Raw genomic sequence first — 25,738 nt, 5'->3', positions numbered from 1 at the left:
CACAGGTGACGTCCCTCACTGATGGACGGACAGGTCGTATCCAGACGTTAAAAAACATTTAGAAACTGAGTCAGGTGTGTTAACATCCCTTTGACAGCAGTTTTAGATTGTGCGCACTAAAAACAAGATGGAGGTGGTTTTGGGCTCCAGAAGGTGAAAATGCTGAGAGTCACTCTCAGTCACATGGCGTGCTGCCCCTCTGGTGGTTGTGCTCTTATGACCTTTGACACCAAGATGTCTCTGTGCCATGATTGGATTATTGAGCTCGCAGATAAAGGATTTAGAACAATACAAACATGCAGCCAGGATAAGCAGACAGTTTTCTAAAAGCTAATCAGTCTGGGGGGGGGGGGGGGGCACATGAAGCCTGTGGGAGTTTTCTGACTGATGAGCTTGTCTCTGTATATTTCCTGTCCTGGAGTTACTCCACCTCACCTTGGCTAAATGAAAAGGGTGACGAGAAGACAGAAGACCAAGAGCGAACCGTGAGTAAGACAAAAACAAACACGAGAAGAGAGGAGGAGCAGACCGCACAAACGACAGTAAAGAAAGCTTGAAAAGGCGGGACACAGACGAGGACAACGTCCTCATGGACCTTGTAATGAATCATGGTCATGAGCAATGACAGGCTGAAAGCCCGGGCAGGCGGGACCCAAGAGATAAAGAGCGGGCGACATGGAAGGTCAGGGAGCTGACCTGGTGCAACTGCCCTGCTGTAAGACACAGAGCTGTAACGCACGTTTCATCTTCCCCAACGCTCATCTGTTGACGATCAGAGGGTGGAGAAGTCGGCAACAGACATGAGAATCTACACAAACATGTGAACTGACAAGCTATTACAGGATTTTGCATGAATCTGACTCTGCTAGCATCTTCAGCCTGTTGTTAGCAACTGTTAGCATTAGGAGTATGTGTATTCACCTGTTACCATGGCGACTATGGGCCGTGGCTAAATGGCTACATTGGGGTCATTTATTACATGCTAGCTGAGATAGGTTTGTAAGCTTCCTAACTTAGCTTCCTCCTAAGCTAACTTGAAGGTCGACGGTTTAAACCACATACGTTGTATTATCTTGCGCTGACTAGAGTGGTTCTGTAATCACTGCAGGAACTTCTTGGTCTGGCGATGCACTTTCTGAATACGCAGCCTGTGTGGGTGTTGGCAGAGGACTGAACACAGAGCTGTACCCGAGCGGAGCGGACGCACTTGCATCTGGTGGAAGTCCGGGGTCAGGACTCCCACAGGCTCTTTCCCCCGCAGTGGCTCAGTGTTGACCCAAATAACGTTGTTTACTTCTCTCATAGAAGATTTAAAGGGTTAAAGCCACAAGAACATTTTATTTTGAACTTCAGCCCTCTCCTACGATAACTTATAACGTGTTACTTAATGCTGACGAGCAGTAATATCATTATTAAATGTACATTTCTTATTTTATTACCCTTTGAACTCCTGTAACCTACATCACCTTGATATCTGAACTCCACGTCCACACGGGGGGCTGTCTGTTCCTTTCTCTTCCATGTGTGTATGTCTGTGTGTGTGTGTGTGTGTGTGTGTGTGTGTGTGTGTGTGTGTGTATGTCTGTGTGTGTGTGTGTGTGTGTGTGTGTGTGTGTGTGTGTGTGTGTGTGTGTGTGTGTGTGTGTGTGTGTTTCCCAGACGAGGCCGGATGAGCTGAGCTCTGTCAGGCCCAGCTGAGTCCGATGTCTCGAGCCTTGGCTCATTGTTCCCACCCTGAACAAACAGCACATTTATTTTTGTTTGGCTTCGATGGTTAATTGAGAAAAAAAAGAGTCCAGAGCTTTTCTAAATGTGGACATCAAAGTGGCGGATAAATACACAGAAGGATCAGTTCTTTCTTACAGAGCCGACCTTCAAAGCCACTTCTGCTCTGCGGACAATTTGACAACATCGACCAACAACATGTCGACTGTGGGACTCAGAGTTAAACAACCGTTAAGGTGATAAAGACTCCTTAATGTTCACAAACTAAATTAACAATGATGATGAGGCAAGACGAGGATGTCCTCCATCTTTGTTTCATTAACAACCAAACACACAGGTAAGAAGAGAATCTCCACTAGGCCCCGTTCAGATTGATATCAGTGAACATGTGGTCAAGGACCCCCAAAGAAGTTTACCAAAGTGTCTAAAAAACGAGGATCAAAGAATAACTCTGCTTTAGGGAAGAAGCTAAAGGTTGCTGGGATGTTTTTGTTCCTTTGACACAAATCCAAACATCCATCCAAGAGGAATGTTTCAGTGGAAGAAGGTCGTTACCCCTTATGCTGTCCCTACCCCTGATCCCACCTCAGGCTAGCTTTTATCTGGGGTCAGTGTGTCAGAGCTCCGTTATTCTCCGTCCTCACCTCCCTCGTTCATTAACCAATGAGTGGAGACTCGCTGTGAGAGTGTATTTAGCGTTTTTAAATCTGTACCTGGACTGTTAGACTCTGAGGGAGACACAGTGCGCCCAAACGTTAGTCCTGTGCTCCTCTACTTCTTTTGTATCCCGTCTGAAAGAAGGAGTCCACTGAATTAGACTCTTTTTGTACGTCTAAGGTCGTTCTCTGAGAGCACCGACCTCCGTTTGTGGAGCAGCTGAAGCCTGAGAGTTTCCTTCTACCATGTTAACGTCTTGAATACGAGTGAACGTTCTGGGACACTTCAAGGATCCCACACGAGATCTGCTCATGATGACATTGCCTCGTAGTGAGAATGAAGAACACGTGGAGGCACTGAGAGATGATCCAATTTAAGGTGTTCGTTCATACAGCAGCAAAACCAGCACAACAGAAGATGTTTATAAGAGGTCGTGTGTTTCAAGTGTCCAGTCCTGCGCTGACGTGTACTGGATCCCTTGTGGATTCTAATTTACTGTGAGAGGTCCGTTCAGTTTCTCCCACAGGGCAAAGCCAATCAGAGGCAGCTTAAGGTCTGCACTGATCGATCTGCGCTTCCCAGAATCTGACATTTGAGGTGTGAAAGAGTTTGTCCACGCTCACGTCTCATTCTCTCCAGAGAGTTTAACACACGTCAGGAATTAAACGGCTTCAACGACCTAAACCTAACCGGGGTGTGGAGTCTGCTGCTGGGTAAGACTCATACAGATACAGACTCATACAGACTCATACAGATACAGACTCATACAGACTCATACAGATACAGACTCATACAGATACAGACTCATACAGACTCATACAGACTAATACAGACTCATACAGATTAATACAGACTCATACAGACTCATACAGACTCATACAGACTCATACAGACTCATACAGACCCATACAGATACAGACTCATACAGATACAGACACATACAGACTCATACAGACCCATACAGATACAGACACATACAGACTCATACAGATACAGACTCATACAGACTCGTACAGACTCATACAGACTCATGCAGACTCATACAGATACAGACTCATACAGACTCATACAGACCCATACAGATACAGACACATACAGACCCATACAGATACAGACTCATACAGACTCATACAGATACAGACTCATACAGACCCATACAGACTCATACAGACTCATACAGACTCATACAGACTCATAAAGATACAGACTCATACAGACTCATACAGACTCATACAGATACAGACTCATACAGACTCATACAGACTCATACAGACTCATACAGACTCATAAAGATACAGACTCATACAGACTCATACAGACTCATACAGATACAGACTCATACAGACTCATACAGATACAGACTCATACAGACTGTTCTGCATGGAGCATGTCAAGAGCTTTAACGTGTTTGCTGTTAAACGTCATTGCAGATGTTTCCATCTGTCTTCTCTAGCTGTGAATCCAGATCCATATGGCAGACAAGTTCTTATCAACAGATCCACTCACATGATCACACACACACACACACACACACACACAACCAATGAGCTCAGGACGTTTGAAGAATCACAGCCAGTCTCATATTATTAGTCAGGTCCTGGACACACACACACACACACACACACACACACACACACACACACACACACACACACACACACACACACACACACACACACACACACACACACACACACACACACACACACACACACACACACACACACACACACACACACCTGCAGCTGGACTTGATGTATGCTATCAGGCACGTAGGCAATTGTTAGTGTGTTCATCAGATTTTTGATGTCATCTATGTGCTTTAAAGAACAAGTGCACTCAGAGTGATAATTCCTCGTCCTAAAAGTATTTCAGGACAGCACACATTCGATATGTTGAATCGGCGTTGTTCGGCGTCGGCGCGTTTGGTGAGAGGAGTCACTCTGATTGGCTGTCCAGCTAAGCAAATTAGTGCACAAGAAGAAAAGTGACCAAAGCAAAAAAACGACTACAGTCAAGAGGCAACTTTTCATCAGACATTATTCACCATTAGAAGTACCTATATCACGAGTGTTGAGTGACAGCGTTGTAGAAATGGTCTTCTCGTATCACAACAAAGGTTTATTTATCCGCATTCTTCCTCGTGCTCTTCCTCTTCAAAAAAATGAAAATAATAGTAGTCGGTTTGTTCAAGTGCAACTTTTTGGCCAAGATGTGAGGCGAGGCCACAGTCAGCCTTCATTGCCACTAGTCCTTTGCCGTCTGATTGGTGTGTCAGGGCCTTAACAGAGGAGATACGGGATCAGCTGAGCCAGCGGGGGAGAACAGCGCTGTGCTGAGACACAATGTGACCTCACAGACGGGGACACCGATATGACGCCGTCGTGGAATCACATATAAAGATGTGATGAGGGCGGAGCTTAGTGACGGCACTTATGCACTTATGTAAGGGGATTTTTATTTTATTTGAACATTTGATAATTTTTGTGTGTATTGCTTCTTTTATTTCTCGTTTATTCTTATTTTTATCATCCGTCTTCGTTTATTGAATTCCTATTGGTGGTCATAAGTCTCTATATCATTTTCAACAAACAACCTATAGTCGATCACTTTCCCGCTCTTTTGATCTTCTATTAGAGTTAGTCTGAAAGGAGCCTAATTTATTAAGTTTGATTGATTACGAGAGATTAATCTTCACTTCATGTTATTTAGCACATCACTCACTTTCCCTGCGGTCTCTTTTCATCCCTCTCACTGTCACCTCTTCTTCTTCTGTCTCCCGTTCATTGATCAAATTGGAAGTCTCATTGTGACGTCCGGCTTTGTGTTCGGCTATTGTAGTGGAAAAATACTATCTGTCCGTTGCCTTCGTTTGACCTTAAAAGATTAGGATGTTCGTGCGTCATTTAGCAATTACAAACTGTTTCTCTGTATGGCCTTGGTCTGTATCTCCAACAGGAACACTCCTCAGGATCTTGGTACAGCATGACCCTAAATCAGTGCCTTCCTGACAAAGGAGTTTCTGTTGGTGTTCCTCCGTACCAGGTGCCTTATAGAAAGAAGCTTGCATAGATAAATCACCAGGCAAACTAGCAGAAGGCGTAGTCCCTAGGGCAAGCTGAAACCAATGACAATGTATCACTCATGTATATGCAAAATACCTACACCCTGTGAAAGTATAAATATGCTCTGCAACCGGGACTGCCCCGGGAATCTTTGATGCACTTGTGACTTATGTTACTTTTGTAGCTGATTGCCCCTTTTGCAAAATAACTTTTTACTATATGCAATAAAATACACAAAGACAAAAGTCTTTGACTTGAGATCTTTCATTACCAACAGAAAAATCCACAACACTATAATCACACAGATTGGCCTTGCCCTCTGCATCTCTCTGCCGCTGCACGCTTACAACAGCTCACTTTCATTAGGCTGCTACGTGAACAAAAGGTCTGCCAACAAAAGGAATATAATAACCACCGGCACAGAGTGGACACTCCCCACGGCTTTGTCCCCGTCTCACATGGCAGCTTTACTGTCTCCGTAAGAGCATGTTTCCTGACTGCACCGCTCGGCAAACTGAGAGGACATGGAAAGGGAACAGCGAGTGTCAGAGCCGCCCCTTCAATGTGACCATCAATTATGAAGCCTGAAGAGGCCAAGCATAAATTACAATTTAGTGAATCTGCACTAAAGAGACAATTAGTGTTGAGTTGTTACCCCTCTGACATGAGTCCTCAACTGCACAGTGCATGGGGATGTATTCAAACCTAAACCGTCTGAGAAGACAAGAACAAAGACAGAAAGAGCAGGAGAGCTGACACGGTTTTACTTCAGGTGACTGTCGTAGTCTCTGTCCTGTGTGATGGATCAGTCAGTCTCTGAGCATTGAGTCTGTAATTACCAGGAATTAAACAATTCTCATCATAACACTGAACCACTCAGTACGGCATCCACTGTTCAATACTCATTTGTAAATTGTGTTTTTTTCGGTTTTGGGAACAATGAGCTTTGATGTATTTCTTTGTGTGGCTGTGAGTCCATGCTCAGGGAAAATCACCATGCACTAAAGTACGGGAAGCTGACAACACAACAGACATTACTTTCACAAGACAAGTTGGCGTTTACAGCAACAGACAACAGCAGGCTGTGACGTTAGCAGGCGGTCATGTTAGCAGGCTGTAGCGTTAGCAGTCTGTAGCGTTTGCAGTCTGTTACATTAGCAGGCTGTCATGTTAGCAGGCTGTCATGTTAGCAGGCTGTCATGTTAGCAGACTGTAATGTTAGCAGACTGTCATGTTAGGAGGCTGTCATGTTAGCAGACTGTAATGTTAGGAGGCTGTCATGTTAGCAGGATGATCATTTCACTGAGACTTTACACCATAACACGTGTATAAATCGTGTCTTTCTTCTCTCTTGCTGTTCTTGTTTACTTTGCATAAAACTCCTTAGAATGGAATAACCTCCAAAGAAAGACACTCCAGCAGTCCGGGCCATCAGAACTGAACAGAACAACGTGACTAAAATAATGAGGTACATATTGAACCGTGAGCTGACTGTATTGCTGCATCCTTTGTAATTACTAGGTTCAATGTGGACTCGAACATCACAACACTTCAACGTTCACCAGACATGACGCTCGTCACGTCTCGGATATCAACCTTGCTCCTCAGCTCATCATGAAGCTCGAGAGTACGGGTCTTAACTCAGTACTACTGTACGGATGCACTCATTGGACTCTACATTTTACACGCAATCACACAGAACATGTCCATGCATGGTAGAAAACAGGAGTCCCAGTGGATGGTGTTGGAATTCACCAGCAAAGAGAACATAGCAGCTGTGCTTTGAATCACTCAGCAGAGAAACAGAACGACCAAAAGCACAAAATATGTGAGAATGATGTTCCCTGGAAACTTGATCCAATGGACAGACTCAATACGCTGCTGTTTATATTCCTTTAGCTGAACCAAACATTCATTCTGCCACTTGAGACACAAACATCAAGCTTCACAAATAGGTTTGAACTATCATCAATTCTTAGGCAATCACAGGCCCGGTTCTACGAGGGTGCAAAAGGATAGATTACACCCTCATTTTAAATTTCTGCACCCTCAATTGAATGGACACGAAATAATAATAATATATATTTTTTTACAATTAGTAATCAAGGCTTTCATTATACAACAGTGACTCAGATCTGATGGTCCTGACAGGTGTAGTGATCAGTCTGCTCAGTGGGGAGCAGACTGAGGGACCCAAAACACCTGCGGTGTATTTTTCATGGCTGTTGCCAGTCTCTGTAGCTGCTGCACCCCCTTCAAGCACCACAAGTCATTTTGTTCTAGAACCTGATTACAGGAGAGAGCTGCTACAGTTACACTAAAAGAAGACATTTTTAAATGAAGAGTCAGCAGAATTTAAGCTGCTCCATCGTCCCTTCTGGGCCTCCATACATGTGTGGTGGTCTGCAGAGACCCTGTCCTCTGTCTTGATTTTACTGTTCTGGTTTGTTCTGGTTGACTCGGGACGTTTCTGGGCGGAGCTGGTGTGTTTCCTCCATCCAATGAAAGCGTGCACAGGGATGGGCGATATGGCCTTCAAAATAAAAACAAATGTTCATCCATAAACAACAAAGAAATGACTAAAAACAAGTTTCTGCTTTTATTTTATCAATAAATTTAACAAAAGCAAACTGAGTTTCCCTCTTGGGATTAATAAGGTAACCTGAATTTCTCTTTAGAGGTCAAAGGGCGAGATGTAAAGTTGTCTTTATAAATATGCTATGCAGGGTACAACAAAATTACATGAAGCAGATCAACTTCAGCAAAATACAGGTTGCTGGTTATCACATACCAGCCGATGAGCCCAGGAGGTGGGGCTTAGTTTGAATGAACATTTCTACTGGATCTACCTTTAAGGTTAACCGTCCAATTGTGTGTGAATGAATCCAACTTGGTGTAAGGTGAATATGGCCTGTAATGACAACGATAAACAAGACGGACCATGGCTGGAATCAACAACAGTTACTCCAGGAGGGGACAGGATTATGCCACAGACCGAAACACACTAGTAGCTAAATCTTCTTACTGCATTCCTGATACTTGTGAGTAATCACTCTGTGTTTCTAAGCCCTTTGTGCGAGCGGATCATGGGTTCCGTGGTTAAATGGGAATAAGGCTCCAGTATGGGCTGCGTGTTGAGGGGCTCAGCTGTCCTAAGGTGACCTGAGATGATTGGCAACAGCACTTGGCTTTGTTTGTTTTTTACCAGTCATTTTAAACTCACGCAGGGATGTAAAACAATGGATTTACTCGAGTCTTACATCTTAGTGTCTATGTATTTCACTATAAAAAACATAAATCATACACTGCTTTATACCTCTGCTGAATGAAACTACATGTGTTTTTGTTTCCTGTGCAGAGTAATATTTTACTTGTACAGCTAGGGTGACCATATTTTCAAACCTCCAAATCAGAACACTTTTATCCACATGTACGGATCCACAGATCTGTGACCTGCTCTGGTCTCAAGAGGTGGTCGGTACAGGTTTCTCCTGAGCAGTTCTACTTCCTGTCTGTACCAACCGTTTGTGTACGCTCGTTTGAATATGACTTTGTAAGTCGCCACTTCCACAGTGAGCGTCTGAAAATAGACACTTGCAGGGTGTGCTTAACACAGCATATTCATTGGCTGCTACTTTTCACAGGAAGCTGTAACTCTTTGTGAAACGCTGACTTCCTGTTCAGTATGACAGCTCGCCTGCCTGTTCGCATGATAAGCTAGTCTAGCTAAGCAACAGACTGACACATGATCAGACAAATCAGTGTTGAACTTAGTCTGCATGGAGACATCAAAAAAACCTTCATGTGATCACTCTCATCTGTAGCTGCTGTTTGGGACGAGCAGCGGACTTAAGGAGTAAGTGGGGCAGCAGTAAGTGGGAGCTCAGTCTGTAGGGACTTGGGTTAGGAACCGGATCAAGTCCCGCTGCGGACAAAATCTGGAAATTGGTCTGGTAGCTGGAGAGGTGCCAGTTCACTTCCTGAGCATTGCCAATATGCCCTTGAGCAAGGCACTGACCCCCCTGATGAGACATTTCTTTCCTTAAACTAGTTCCATTTTCAGTTACCTCTAAATCACCTCGCTGCTGGTCCCTGGTTCTGAACCCCCGTGACTCTACATTACAAGTCTTTAAGCACAGCGTCAGAGAACCTGCTCCAAAGATCCGAATCAAACAAAGCAGGCCTGAGTCATGTGTGTCTGTATACAGGTGATCTTATCAGAGCCATCAGCAGACCGTCTGCTGGTCAGCAGCAGCTTTATCTCTTTTTCTCACATATTTCCATCACAGAGGATCATCTTTGATCGTGTTTAACCAACACACACACACACACACCGTGTGATCATCAAACAATTAACCCAAGAAGACTGGACGGTGACTCAGGGTTCACTGAGGGTCTTGTGCCTGACACACGGGAACTATTGATCTCACGCTTTATCCAATCATTGTGGAGAGCTGGGTCTATTTTTAGCTCACTTTTCATACTTAGTCGAGTTAGAGCCACGTGCTGATAGTCTGACCCTGAACATGACGGGACCAGAGTCACTCACGATAACAGCTACAATTGATCCTCGAGCACAGTGGTTCTCAACTGGTGGGACGGGTCCCAAAAGTGGGACGTGGAGCCGTTTTCAGGGAGTCGCAAATGTGTGTCTGGAAAAAAAAGTCCTTGAATCGCTTTTTACACATGTTCAAGTGCTTTCCCACCTGCAGAAAACTCCTGAAAACTTCCTGATATTTCCAGTCTGAGCGTCATGTGTGAACACAAACAGCTGAATGTTTCTCTCTTCACCCGGAGTTTCTCCTCCAGCCTCCTCGTATTTATTCTGCAGAAAGTCAGAGTGATCTGATGTGAGAACTCAGCAGGATATAATCAGGAGAATTCACCTGGAGCGAGTGGGAGGGGGTGGTGACGTTTATTCCCTGTGATCGCTGCACGACCATAGACTGTCTGCACACCACCTCTACCATCTCTGTGCTCTAATGAACCTGCTGCATTATGTTTCCTGTTCTCCAGTATGTTCTTCTCCACTCTTTAGTTCACATTGTGATTCTGTTCAACTACACTTAGCATTGATAGACAGACAAATATTCTCATTATAGCGTCGTATAGCGGACTCTGCTGCTTCGTTCTTTTTACATCTTGACCTCCCGCCCCCCCTCCTGTTAGTAGGAGGAGACACAGGGTCAGTACTGATGACACACCTGAGGGGGGTGTGGTAGCTCTGTCTCTGTAACCTTTATTAGCAGCACCTGCGGAGGAGCTGGCGGAGGAAATTGGTTTTGAGTTGAAGAGACGCCGCGAGGACGCAGACACCTGAGAGACTGAATCTGAAGTAACGTTTGTTTTTGTTTCGACACTTCACGGTTGCTTTTTACACATGAACTAAACTGATATGAAAGAGAGGGCTGGCAGAGGAGATCGCACCCCAAGTGGCTTTGTGGATCGGGCTGTCCGAGTGAGCTGGTCACGGCACGTACGAGGAGTCACCTACGCGCACCCCTCAAACAGACAGGACAGTTGTACACATGTTCAGATAAGGCAGGATACCCATTCACGTTTACGCAACACGTAAGGAGAGGCGTTTAGGTTACGGGCTCACTGGCCTTAACATAGGCGCTAGGATAGCATTTAGCTGTCGGGCTGTGTTAGCTCGTAACAAAGACAAATATTCTCATTATAGCGGTGTGTAGCACCTGCATCTCTGTCAGCGCCCCCTCCTGTCTGACAGGGATAGTCTCCCGCTGTGAGGTGCATGTGTGAACAACCAGGTCAGGAGGATTTCAGGGACAGTCCTCCTGAAGTTATGTAGAAACTTTCAGGAGTGCAGATGTAAAACCAGCTTTTGTTGTTTTCATTTTTTTCTTCTGGACGGCACAATTTCTCATTAAATAAATCTCATTGGTTGAAAAATGTGAGAAATTTGTGTCTTGATTTTGCATGATGGATTTGGCCGAGGGTCCTCAAGCTGGACCAGGTGAGAACCAGAATGAAGCGAAGGCTGAAGTGAGTTTGCATGCAGAGACACATTTTAGCATTAGCTAGCTGGTATGCTGGCACATGAACATGATGATTACATGGGCAAATCAGTAATCCTCCTGGGTTTAATGGGATCCTTAAACTGGGTATTAAGGGGAGCAGCTAAGCCTGGTGATTGTCAGCACTTGGCTCCATGGAAGCAGGGGAAACAGATGGGGACACAGCACAATAACAATGCATAAACAAGTGGACATGTCAAAAAGAAAGGCTGCCTGAATTAATACACACATGAATAAATCCAGTGTGTCTGTAGCACTGGGTGCTTTGCTTCATTGTTTCCATTACCTCAGAGCTACAGTAACTTCATATCCCCGCAGAGGTAACAGGTGGGTAAATGGTGAGTCTGCAAACACAACCGTCTACCACCTCAGTGACAGTGAAAAGATTGAAACAAGTAGAGAAGCTGAGAGAGAGCTGTGTGAGTGCAACATAACGATGCAGGGAAGACCAGGCCTGGCCTGTTTTTTAGAGAGAGGTCTGTGGCCTCTGATCCCTACCGGATAGCCTTCTGTTTTCTTCTGGCACCACTTCAGTAAAGCGTTTCTCTTAGATCCTCCATACTCCCGCGCCAGAGCAGCCAAGGGGTCCTTTCTTTCCACGCTGTCACCAGGGAAACACAAACCGTAATCACATGGGGAGAGAGAGAGAGGGGGGGGGGGGGAGAGGGGGGGTAAAGGTTGTCATTTGGACTTTGGAGGGAGTAACGTTTGATCACCTCATTGAACTAACATCCTCACACAAACTTTTCCGCACCCTAAATTTCAGAAGCTTTATTTATAGCCTGATACTTTGAGTTACAGATGTCTGGTGATTTCAGAATTTGTTGTAGTTCTCAAATGTCCCTTGGATAAAAACAAAGTCCATCCGTCCATTTTCTTCCTCTCATCCGGGGTCAGGTCGCCATAGCAGCAGGCTAAGCAGGTTGCCCCAGATTTCCCTCTCCACGGCGAGGTTTTCAAGCTCCTCCTGGGGAATTTCTGAGGCGTTCCCAGGCCAGACGGGAAGTTTAATCCCTCCAGACAGTCTTCCCCTGAGTCTTAATTTCACACATCTCAGGAGTCATGGATTTCGATCACAAAAAGGGAACCCGGCTGCTTCATCTTGTGTTATCATATCAAGTTCTAACCTTCTTTGAAGTTTGGTATATTTGCATCAGAGTTCAGTTTCCTCTGGAGTGAAGCCAACATTACAAAGCTTCAGAATTCAGCGTGAGATGTACGAGCGTCAGCAGAGCCTCCTTAAGCTCAGAGTGTTTCAGTTCCATAAGTTCATGTGACGCGATGATATAAAATCAAAAAGTAATGGTTTTGAATAATCCTGATCATGATTTTTGTTTGCTCTACAGTCTGGTGTATTGTTCAGAGGCGCTCCTCCCTGGGGTTCCTGCTGCAGTCGAGGCCATGGGAAGATTATGAGACACGGTCATTGCTCTGTGCATGGTAAACATTTCACACGTCACTGAAGCTCTGCTGTTAAATTCATTATGTTTCTGTCTGAGGCACGACGGCCTGAAGCACAGTGAGCTGAACAAACACACATGACAAAGGAGGAGAGGCGTCTATCAGCGGTGATACTCCTGCTACAGAGATGAGGCCTGAGAGAAGGTCTGACACGTTAAAATAAGACTACACAATAAATCACAAATGCATCGTTATCACGATATGATATGATGGTCGAGGGCAGAGAGCTTGACATTGTCATGAGACCATAGGATGAACGGATCAGGCTGGACAGACAGGTTTTCTAGTTTCTGGATTCCGGACACTTCAGTGTATTAAAGTTAACAATACATCATGATGGTTGGCTTCAGCCTCCCACTCTGACAACACGTTCATGTGAACTAGCACTGAGTCATCTGCTTCCAGCGTAACCTGCGGCAGGTGTAGTCAAGTGTTTGTTTAACTGTGTATTACAAGTTAGAGATTAAAACCTTGTTTATTTAACATCTGCCTGTTTTTCATTTCTGCTGAGCAAACACTCCGCCCGCCGTGTTAGAGCCAACTCGAGCGCTAGTTAAAGCTGTGCAGGATGGAGGCGCTCTTTTCTTGTCTTAATAACACTGTGAACGATTTGACAGCAGACAGTGAAGACAGTTACATTAAAGCAACACTATGGAGGAATTCAGTTTGTAACGCTTTGGTGCCCACCGAAGTTTTGAGTACAACTGCACCTTCATCAAACTGCTGTTACATCTGTCCCTCTTAGACAACGTGCATCTGATGACAATCAGAGGGCGCCGAAGTCGGCAAAGACGTTAAGAGAAGCCAAAGAACCACGTGGACTGACGGGGTTCAGGAATATTACTGATCAAATCTGACTCTGCTAGCGTCTACAGCCCATTGTTTGCTAACTGTTAGCATGTGGAGTATGTGTATGTGAATTCAACTGTTACCATGACGACTATATTTGACATATTTACGACTTCTATCTGACAGGAATACATTAGTTAATATAAAAACACAGGTGTACCATTTTCAATACTGTTATGTTACAAGAGTTTTTGAGGAGATAAAGACACGTTTCAACATCGCTCAACAGCTACAATCAAATACCTCAGACAAAACTACAGGACGGGTCATTTAGGACGAACCTATACCTGAGCTTGCTGTTGCCTCTGTTGAAGCTGAAGGGAGCCGTGCGGCTGCCAAACGAGGCTGGCGATTTAATGACGGACTCTAGAGACGGGCTCTTCCTCATGAGGCTTGGGGGTTTGAGGTCCTCGCTGCAACCAGAGAACTTTTCTGTTAGGGGTATGAGTGAAGGAAAAAAGAGAGAGAGGTAAAAGAGAAGAGAAGAGTAGTTTACAAACAGGAATGACATAGAAACCTTTAAAAGCACACTGTGACGTTTGTGGTTCATGCTTCATATGGAGATAAAGGCGGCGGTAAAGGGTTGGGCAGGGTCAAAACATTCAGGACCAGTGCATGAAAAAGAAAGAAAATTCACATGTATAGCTTTAGGTGTCATACTATACATGTAGGATTCTCAGAGAAAAACAAAGAAACCTTCCAGCTGTTCCCAGTCATTTGTTATGCTGATGACTCACAACTTTATATCCATGTTACACCTGATGACCAAACGAAGCTCCTTTCATTCAGTAAAATCATGGATGTCGGAAAACTTCCTACAACTAACTCAATGAATCAAAATCTGAAGTAAAAAAAGGTCATTTGGAGATGTTCCCTTCATGACATCACAAAGGGCAGTAGCCCCTCCCCCAGGTGGGTGACACTCCCACAGCTAGGTGTTTGTTCTGCCCTCTGAGTCTGCCTTCTCACTGTAAACAGTAGGACATGGAGCAAGAAAGCCCGAGACACCCAAGCCCTTTCAGAGAGGGGGCGTGGTCAGACACAGCTCATTTACATATTTAAAGGTACAGACACAGAAGCCTGTTCTGAGCAGGGCTGAAATAGAGGGGTTTATAGACATGATCAAATACAGGATCAGAGTGGATTTAGAACATGAAACTTCACACACATGTTTTGAGGAGCTCTGAGACTTATTTAAGTGGTTGAAGAGGAGGAGGATATGTGACCTTTAAGTTACAACATATTAACCTATCAAAGTCTTTTTTTTCCGAGGTCAAACGTGTAAATCCGACCTAAAAGCATCAGAAATATCACTTTACATACGGAGCGCACTGACTGGAAATATCCCATAATCGTATGTTTTCAGCATCGTCTTCACAAAGTTTCAAAGAAGGAGGAGGCCTCTGTCTCGTGAACAAAAAGGTACATAGAGACTGCTGTACTGTAACAACAGTAAATGTGACGAGAAGTTTCTGTCTGTGATTCATCACAGAGATCTGAGATCATATGACGTTTGACTTGAATACCTCTGGAATTTTTTAAACCAATAACTAGTGAGTGTTTCTCTGCTCCGGTTTCTCTGCTCCGGTTGCTTACTAAAGGAAGCAGCAGAAACATCTGTTCACTGGCTGCTCACACTTTAGGAGCATTAACAGTATTTACTTTGTCAGAACCGAGTCAAACTGCCCACAAGAACAACAGCAGTCTGAGGCTGTCATCTGTTTGTTTAAGAGTTATTTCAAGCTCACTCTTTTCAAAAGGCCCTGACTCAGGGGCGCCGGATGGCCCAGCGGTTGAGTCACACGCCCCATGTACAGAGGCTGTAGTCCTCGTCGCAGTGGCCGTGGGTTCAAATCTGACCTCGGCCCTTTGCTCCCCTCCCAACATTTCCTGTCTCTCTTCAGCTACCTCCGCCCGCCCCCCCAAAAAGGCCTGGACTCATTGTAGGAGGTGGCTGTTTGACCTGAGAGCAGTGGACCCGTCCCATCACGTGTTTCATTACGACTCCATGATCTATCTTCTTCTCTTTCTTAAGTGAACTCAAAAACATCAACTACACCCCGAGAAGTGGTTTTTGTTTCATACCATACTGATGAGAGAATTCACCGTGGTTGATTCTTTTTTCCAAAGTCTTTGAGAGAGGCTTTATGAACGTCTGCCTCTGAAACCAAAACACAGAAAAAAACAACAATCAGGACTTTCAACATATCCATCTGAAAGAGCTTTAATCTCATAACTAATCTCAGAGTTAGATTATGTTAAGGAGTGGAGGTGTACCTGGATGGGGGAGACAGCAGCAGCCGGTGCAGTGCGTACAGGGATCCCACTCAGCGGACTTCTTTGGGAGGACGGCATCTGAACTGTGTGGGCAGGTCCACCTGAAAGATAGGAAAATATAACCACTGAGAACTGCAGCAAGACAGTCTCTTATATATATATATATATATATATATCAGTAAACAGAAACATGCATTCTAAGACGTCTGTTTAATGACTGTAAATAGTATCTATAAGCATATTGAAGTTCCTCAAACATAATAATCGTGGCTATTTTTAGTTTCCTTGAATTAAGGAAGCAAAGACTCAAGTCAGAGCCTATAGTGTTTAAAACCAGACACAGAGAAACAACGGTAAGGCCTACAGCAGAGGAGAAGGTCTCAAAGCTCGGACACTCTCAGGTCACATCAGGATATGAACGTAGAAGGAACATGTAAACGCATCAGCACGTTAACAGGTTCTGAAAGCAGCTTCATGAAGCTGTGGTGTCATGGTTAGTCTAGTCTTCTAGAGGGTCACGCCTACACATTCACACACTGATGGTAGAGGCTTGTTGTAGTACCACTCTTACTGACACCAAGACAAACCCGAGACCAGAGTACTCTGAGACAAGACCAAGACATCTAGGGATTAAGACCAAGACCAAGGCAGGGCGAGACTGAGACAAGACCAGGACCATAAATATCTTTGAAAAATCATCATCTTGTGTGCAGGGGGTGTGTCACTCACTTAGACGGTAACACCGGGAAGGTTGCAGCTGTAACTGGGGGATAAAATCAAACTATGAATGAATTTAAGTGATTTGTTCTTTTAGAAAGAGGCGTTTTCTTTCTAATCGCAGTGATGACGTGGAAAAATAGCCGATCAGTGGTGGTCTTGACCGGTCTTGATTTAAAATCCAGTCTGAGACCGAGACAAGACCAAAAAATTATTTCAATTCTGAGACCGAGACCTTCAGAAAGTGGTCTTGAGACCAGTCTGGAGATCAAGACTGATTTCGGATACTTCAACACTTGTAGAGGCTGCTAGTACTGTACATAAAGACTCCATCAGTATTATCTAATCACATTCATACACCGCTAACAAAGCAGCAGGAGCAACTAGGGGTTAAGTGTCTTGCCCAATGAAACATCAGACATGTGGCTGCAGGAGCTGGGGATCATACCTCTGACTCTGAGCCACAGCCACTGCATGTTTCAAACATGCAGAGGAGCGGTGACAATAACCATGTTCCACGGTGCTGCAAAACAGAGACCCCCCCCCCATACAGTCTGCGCTCAGTCAGGCCTGACAGTCCTGCACAACTACATTAACTAGGCTGCAGAATATGACACGCTGTAGATCTCACCAGCTGTTCGCCTCTATGGTTACACTGCTGTGTGTGTGTGTGTGTGTGTGTGTGTGTGTGTGACTGGTTTGTGTGTATTCAGGTGCTGGGTGCTCACTCTGTCCAGTATCAAAGGACTTTATGAGGGATTTGACAGTAGCTCCGGGCTCTGAGTCGGCGTCCGCGCTGGTGTCCGTGGGTGTGGTCGGGATCATGGAGATGCCGCACCAGTGACGGCTGTTATCGGAGTCGGGCCCCCTCACCTCGTCACCATGGGACCTGACAGACACAATGGAAAGCAGTTGCTGTGTAGAGAAGTAGAAAGGATACACACGGGGAGATCAGGGACAACGCAGCCGCTGTTTGTTTACTTTATCAGATACACGGCTGGATCACATGGTCAAAGTCTGAAGTTTGAACTCCAAGTCTAAATTTGGATCGCCAAATAAGAGCAATCTGATCATCAAGAGACCTTCAACCCACTGCTACCCTCTGTGGATTTTGGATTGCAGAGTGAGGGGCTTGGACTCTGACTGATGTGGACCATCTTTATCAGTGATGGCGAGCATGGAATGACGAGTAAAGAGATGCACAGCCACAGTCAGACTGGTGTAGTTTCTTTTATTGATCGGTCTCATGAACAGTCAAAACAAACAGACAACACTTGAACATTTTCCTTCACAGGCACAGAAACAGTCACAGGACTTTGACGTCTTTCTTTGCAGAATAAATTATCAGCACATTCACTGTTTTGTTCATTAAAGGGTTAAACAATCACCTACCACACTGTAACCATCGTATCCTTATCGGATGTGAAGTAGGGCTGTCAGCATTAATCGCCATTAATTATGGTCCTATACGTTTTTTTTTCAGTCTCATGTTATTTTGTCCCTTCAGGCTCACCGTAGATAGTGGTCCTCAGTGTCTCCCTGTAGTCTCAGTGATGTAAAAGAAGGACACTGCTGCATCTTTGAATGTCTCATTTCACTTTAACAAACTCTCAGACAGCTCAGCTGACGAGTCCAAAGTCATATCCACCTTATGACATCACACATTGACCTATGTTACCGTTCCTTTGAGCTGTTTGACCTCAGTTTGGGATCCTTAACCACTTCCTGTTTCTGTGCTGTCCTAAGCTCCCATCTAGCAGAAGGGCCTTACTTTATTTCAAAATAAAAGCACACAGGAAGTACTCTCAGTTGTAAGCCAGTAAAAAATAATTTAATTTCAAACGTGATTTAAAATGTGATTAATCGCAATTAATTTGAATTCAGTTGTCTGACAGCCCTAATCCAAATGTTTACATGTTCCAGTACCTTCATATCTGGTCCAACAATATGGCTTTCAGTTCAAATGCTCATGTATCTCATCAGAAACATGTTTCAGGAGAACCTGAGGTCCTGCAACAAGCCGCTCGACTAACACAGCAGAGAGGGCTGTGTCAGAGCTTGGCTCAAAGATAGAGTAAGAGACATATCTTTGAAAATCACATCAGAAAGTTTAAGTATATAATACATTAAAATATGGCTGAGAAAAATCTGAAAAAGTGAAACATAGTGATTCGAGAACGATCAACAGGAAGTATCAGAGGCGTAACGCCGTCTCAGCTCCTGGCTGATCGTCTGTGTGGTCGATTCTGGACAAACTTGTCAGTGATGATGCTGAAGAGTTCATCGTGTCACAGTGGTGCTTTATAGGGAGAGTAATATATTCATAAAGAAGGATATTCTCCGTCTTTGTGTTGAGTTAGACCATCAACCTTTTGGTTTGTGTGGAGAGTCAAAGAATGACTGCGAAGTACAGCGTCAGTCTTACACACTCGGGTTGGCAGTGCTCTGCTGCACACTAAATTCATCCTGTTTGTTTTTCTTTACTGGAACAAAGAATTAAAACTCTCATTCAAAAATAAATACAGATAGAAACAGAGCGGATGATGTGTCTATGTGAGGGTAACCCGTTTTCACTTTCTGTTCCACAGTGCCACTTACTGGCTAAATATGACACTGCATTCAGTTAATTACCAACAACAGGACCAAAGGCCAAAACTCAAGTCTTAAAGGAGCAGTATGTGAGATGTGTAGTGAGTGAAATGATAAAGTGATCTTACTGTATGATCAGACATTAAGGAAACATGCTATGTTGAAGTGCTGGCTTCTCTGACAACAATGCAGCAGCCAGTATGTCCTCCTTCTAACTTTAGATTCTGGTCTTGAATGCTCTGGATTTGTTTGGACCAGAGAAGGTAGGTGGTTTTAAGGCACCCCCACACGGCTGTTTTGGACGCCCCTCAGTTTGTCAGATATGAGAGCAGTTATCAGGTCAACAGGTGTTGCAGTGATGGTAGCAGGCAAGAGAAGTGGTTCAGATAGAAGTGATTGTACCCGACCTAAAAAGCCTCTGCATGTTTCTAATAAGCTCCACGAGCAGAAACGTTTTCAAACTAGGATCAATATTGGAGATGATTTTGAAAAATGGAGAGAGGTTAGAACACAGAAAGGTTTACAGACTGATGCAGAGCTGGATAAACACTGAAGCTTCAGTGTCCACCACATGGCAACCTGCATGAGCATCAACTCTAGAGAGGAGGGGGCGGGGGGAGACAGCTCTCTACAATGTTTAGAATTCAGACTGCAGTACCCATTTTAAACACTAGGGGTCAGAGTTACATATTGCTCCTTTAAGTTGGGTTTCATGACTGTAAGATTTTGACGAACAAACAGAAGTTAAAGTGGAAGTTACTTTAAAAACAAACGTGAGGTCCAGCTCAAAAACACACTTAAGTCTTCCAGTGTCCGTGTTCTGATTCTGTACTTTTCTGCATCGTTTTTCATTTCAATGACTCAAACTGACTTGCTTACTGATAGAACTCTTGTCTTCTGCAGCTTTGCCTTTGATTGAATATTTGCAAAGTAATTTTCCTCCTCCCTCTGTTTTGTTTTTGTTGTGAAACACAGGTCCTCTCATCTAACTCGACTCTGAAAAGGCACAAATCAGCTTTGCACAGTATGAACGGGAGTCTTTCCCACATATGGCACATCTTTCCACATCTTGAGAACATTACAAAGCAAGAATACATTTGTTTAGAAGTAAAAACACAGACGTATTATTGTACAGGAAAAGAAGCCAGACGGGTTTGGCACCAGACTTTGAGTACTGCATCTACACCGGTCACTGTGGCGGATATAAAGAGACGTGTTGGAGGGAAATAAGTGCAAAAATAACATTGTCTTCACACAGCGCTGAGGTCCCAGAAACGCCATTAGTGCCCTTCTACTGCCGTCTTGGTATCAAAAGTGGCTCCGGTGCTTCGTCTGAAAAGAAGAGCGAGAAGAAAGGTGAACAACTCCACTACTGAACAAAACATATTTTACACACTGATGCAAAAACTTGGTAGCTCTCATGATATCTGAACATGTGATTGTGGAGCAGACCTCACTCTGATCCATGCACACCTCATTGGATTAATACGATCAAATCTCTATCATTGAATCACCCGCTGATGGATGTATCTGAAGCTGATGATGCATTGCATGAGTTGAATCCAGTCATGCTGTGCAGACCCATCCTGCTGTTTAACCACAACAACTGGGAGGGTTATTCATTCAAAGAACAGCAGGGGGCGCCAGATACATCTCTTTGAACTGCACTCGGCCAGCATACAGAAAGACAGACGGAGTCAGACAGGCTGAAGCAGCAACATGAAGCCAAACATAGACGAGGAGGTGAGTGAGCAGCAGCAGCACACAGGGCGAGCGGGGAGAGGGAGAGAGAGAGAGGAGGGGGAGGCAGGCTGGCTGACAGGGGAGGGGACTCACCTGGACTTTACAAAGGGAGGCTTTTCAGAGGGACGTCTTTGACAGTCGTCACAGGGAGCTGCTGGAGGTTGGGAGCGGACGCAGCATAACAGCTAATCTTTGGGGAAAGTTCACTGATTGAGCCAAAATCTAAAAAACTGTTTTATAATGTTCTTCAATCCACAACGACGAGTCCAATCTGGTATAAACCAAATATATTCCTTCACGTTGGACACTGAAACCCCTCCTGTGAGGACTGTGAGGTGATAACTGAGTGGATAGTAAAAGTGTGAATCATTGAGAGATGGTTTGAACAGCTTAAAGGATTAAATCATGGCTGAGGACACGAGAAAAACAGAGAGTTTCACGCTCCTTCATCCCACCGCACGATGAGACAGAAACCATTTGACCTGGCATCAGAGATGGTTACTCGGCCACTAAATCGTTAAACGTTAATTATCTGCGTTCATCTCGTGAGTTTAATGTGAAAAATGTTGATCGGAACATTTCACTTCCTGTAGGTTTGGTTTCCGTTAACACCATTTTTGTTGCTTGAACTCACTTTTCGGCGACTCTCATCAGCTGACCTCATTCGCTCCTAACTCGCCGAAGAGTCGAGACTGCTGACCCTGACCAATCAGGCTCTCTGGCTGAAGTAGCCTACGAGCTGTGAATGGAAAGCCCTGGTTGGTCAAATGAGGTTTTTTTATATCAAGACGTGGATCTTTATGGAAGTGTTTGGACTGAATCTTTCTCTGGATCTGGGGGCGCTGGTATTCAGTGGTTATGGCTCGTGCCCCATGTACAGAGGCTATAGTCCTCGTCACCGTGGCCGGGGGTTTGAATCTGACCTCGGCCGTTTGCTGCATGTCACCCCCCCCCCCCCCCTCTCTCTCCTCCCAAATTTTCCTGTCTCTCTTCAGCTGTCCTCTCAGTAAAGGCTTAAATGGCCCAAAAATATCTTTAAATATCTCTGGATCTGGATGATGGGGACCGTTGTTGATGCAGCAGGACCGTTGTCATGGTAATATTATGACCTGGAGGACCTGGGGCAACAGAGCCCCCTGTCCCCCCGTGACTGTACCGACCGCCCATGGTTCAAATCACTGATCTAACCCTCCTTTTTAGACCTGCTTTGAATCGCTAATGTTGCTTTTTGTTTCATTGTTTTCATGTTTTAGTTTCCTTCAAATTGTTTTATCTGAATGTAACTCTGTAAAGTTTCTTTGAGTGTTTGGAAAATCGCTATGTAAATAAAATGTATTATTATTGAGAGAACAGTCGACCTTCAGACGGTAAGAACAATGGATCAAGATGGATTAGGTCGGGTACAATCACTTCTATCTGAACCACTTCTCTTGCCTGCTACCATCACTGCAACACCTGTTGGTTTGACCTGATAACTGATCTCATTTTTGGGCGTCCAAAACGGCCGTGTGGGGGTGCCTTAGAGCCGCCTACCTTCTCTGGTCCAAACAAATCCAGAGCATTCAGGACCAGAATCTAAAGTTAGAAGGAGGACATACTGGCTGCTGCATTGTTGTCAGAGAAGCCAGCACTTCAACATAGCATGTTTCATTAATGTCTGATCATATAGTAAGGTCACTTTATCATTTCACTCACTACACATCTTACTGGTTGGACCTTTAATAACTGCATTAACTGATATGGAAGGTAACGTCTTTGTTAACTGCCTGGCATGATTAAAACACTTCTATACATTATAGACTCACACAAACTAATCCCTCAGTCGCTGTAGAAACATCAGTCTTAGTGCTGCACTCAGTGCAGCAACATGAAGTCTGGAATAGAATTAAACAGGAATGTGAAATATGCTGCATTCATACAGATCTTCTGTATTCATATAGAATGACTGTAGAATCTCTCCTCGCTGTATAAACTGAAGCTGACTGAGACGTGTGCGCGTTGGGTGTACTGTAGGCTGTGTTCAGTGTGGTAGAGGGAGACAGAGAGGGCAGCAGCAGTTGAATATACAGAGGGAAATACTGCAGGAGACTGCTAATTTACCCGCAGAGTCTGCCAAATCCCAGCTACTTAACCTCTGAACTCCAGAGGATTGAATCTGGTGAAATACTCACATACAAACAATGTCTTAACACCATCGATGGAATTTATTTGAAACCTCTTGAGCAAGAGATTGCTGGGAGTTATGACTGCGTGTTTAACACGTAGAAAACCCTGCCCGGGGATATGGCGAGACTCTGGCAGGTATATCATCCATGTTGTGTTCAGAGAGAAAGAAACTGCAGCCCGATGCTGAACAAGGGGAGTCGAGGGGTTTTAGACGTGAGGGGGGGTAAGACAGAAAAGACGGAGCACAGAGAGGACTGTACCTGACTCCCTGCAGGGCCTCGAGGTCCGTGGAAAGCTTGGCGCTGCGATCCTGCTCCTCCTGCAGCTGCCTCCTGAGTGCACGCAGCTCCTGCTGAGCCTCCACCTTGATGTCGTTAGCAACCACCACCGCCGTCTGCAGGTCGGCCTGGAAGCGACGCCACTCCTCTTTTTCATCCTGCAGGAACAGAGGGACACGATGTTTACACGTAGGAGCATGGACAGATGGAGCAGCGAACACAGACACTTTGTGTAAACCTTCAGGATGAAGAGATGACAGAAACCTGATTAATCTAGTCCTTAAAAAATGAAACATGATGAACAAATGATTTATTTTTGGGCTTTTTGTGCCTTTATTGTAGAGATAGGACAGTGGATAGAGTTGGAAATCAGGAAGAGAGAGAGCGACGTGCGGGAAAGGAGCCACAGGCCGGGTTTGAACCTGGGCCACCTGCCTGGAGGGCTCCTCCATACATGGGGTGCGCGCACTAACCACTGCGCCACCAGTGCCCCGAACAAATGACTTTTAAGAGATTTAATGAAGACACTCACATTATTTCGAGATCAAAAATACAAAGAAGTAAAAGATTCTCCCAAACAAACCTCCAGAATTGTTTAAACTTCTCTGAGTCAGGGCACTGGTGGCGCAGTGGTTAGTGCGTGTGCCCCATGTACAGAGGCTAAAGTCCTTCAAGCGGGCGGCCCAGGTTCGAATCCGAACTGTGTGGCTCCTTTCCCGCATGTCATTCCCCTCTCTCTCTCTCTCTCTCTCTCTCTCTCTTTCCCAGATATCCAACTCTCTCTAATAAATGCACAAAACCCCCAAAATAAACCTTTAAACTCTAAATCTGTAAAGAAATTCAGAAACACATCAAGACCAAAGGAAACAGACTCTCTGAATGTGAAACACAAACGTCAGTGTGGTGATTGGACCCTTTATTTTGGTATTTTTCCTGGTGTGCTTTTGGTTTGCTCTTGCTCTTGCTTTTTTCTTTCAGAAGCTGGGCGTGGCTTATGGGATGCTTGAGCTCTCTGCAACCACACATCTGATCCTCGTCATGAATCACCTGCTGCTGCATTAACACCCTGGTTCTCCTCTCCCAGGCTGCCAGATTGTTTCTGCCTACATCGCGGTAGATCTGCCAGCTTTTAAAGTGTTCAATCTTACTTTACGTAAGCTTGAACACTTTAAACACAACGGTGCTTTTGAATTTCTTCTGTTGCTAATTCTCTGTGTCTTCTTCTTCTACCCAGCGCCTCACCACCCTGCATCTCTATCTACTCCCTGTCTTCAGCCTCAATCCTACCAGTACCCATTAAACACCCCTCATATCCATTAACCGTGCTCCCAGTCTTACTTTTGGGTCCACTTAAAAACCTTTAAAAGTTAAAACAGTGGGCAGAATAACAGACGCACTCCAGTTTGATTTTGTAAGCAAAGGAACAGAAACTTGTTTAAGACAGACTGCGACATCCTATCCTTCTTAACGCTCACTCGGCTGCTCCTCTGATTTGTGCTCAGGTGTTGTTAAAGGAAGAAAGGGAGCGCCAGGAGAAGAGGAGAACAAAGGAAGATCTGATCCCAGGACTTCGCGATCACATAACAATGTGATAAAAATAACTCACTGAGTCATCAGGACTAAAGAACTGTTAGCACAGATATCATTTTATTGAGCAGTTTCACGGGTGGGCATGATTAAAGCTTCTTACCTTAATCTGTCGAGTAAGCATCTTCAGGTGTCGCTCTGAGTCTGTCTTCTGCTCCTCCAGCTTTTTGACCAGATCTGCAAGGTCAAGGTCAAGGTCAAGGTTAGAGAGCCCGGACTTAGGCTACACTCAGGCAAGAAGACATTCATTATTCATTCAACCTTTATATATTAATGATGAGGAATCATCCCTCCTCAGTGATGTAATCAACATGATGATATTCCTGCTTTTGAATCACATGTAGACTACGGGCTGAGGGGCCCGGAGTGACCAGCGTCTGTAATGAGCCTGAGGCCGGAGTGATACATCGAGTTAAGGAGAGTAAGGGTGGAGGCGGAGTCGATCCTACAGACAACGTCTCCATAATCCAGAAGAATCTGAATGTTCTGACAGGATAATCTGACGACTTTAGTTTCTTTGATGACGTTTAGACCTCTCAGAAACTACTCGATGTGTACCCAAAGATGAAACGCATCGACCTGCTGT

At 44.7% G+C, this 25,738-nt stretch overlaps 1 protein-coding gene across 4 annotated transcripts in view; it reads right to left on the bottom strand.

Annotated features, from left to right (window-relative positions):
* specc1 (sperm antigen with calponin homology and coiled-coil domains 1) overlaps positions 1-25,738 on the bottom strand; it is a 78,394-nt gene that overhangs the window by 11,021 nt on the left and 41,635 nt on the right. For 3 of the 4 annotated variants that reach the window (XM_020649935.3, XM_020649936.3, XM_020649937.3), the window contains 7 exons: positions 25,256-25,329; positions 23,548-23,723; positions 17,518-17,678; positions 16,073-16,173; positions 15,881-15,956; positions 14,083-14,227; positions 11,984-12,086 (listed from right to left, as the gene is read on the bottom strand). In XM_020649935.3, the coding sequence (XP_020505591.2) occupies positions 11,984-12,086; positions 14,083-14,227; positions 15,881-15,956; positions 16,073-16,173; positions 17,518-17,678; positions 23,548-23,723; positions 25,256-25,329 (836 nt within the window). The remainder of the gene's footprint in view (positions 1-11,983; positions 12,087-14,082; positions 14,228-15,880; positions 15,957-16,072; positions 16,174-17,517; positions 17,679-23,547; positions 23,724-25,255; positions 25,330-25,738) is intronic. The other variant, XR_010668645.1, reaches the window with a different exon arrangement.

This window comes from Labrus bergylta, chromosome 14, assembly GCF_963930695.1.
Source record: "Labrus bergylta chromosome 14, fLabBer1.1, whole genome shotgun sequence".
Taxonomy (NCBI): Eukaryota; Metazoa; Chordata; class Actinopteri; order Labriformes; family Labridae; genus Labrus; species Labrus bergylta.
This window is presented reverse-complemented; position numbering and strand designations above follow the sequence as displayed.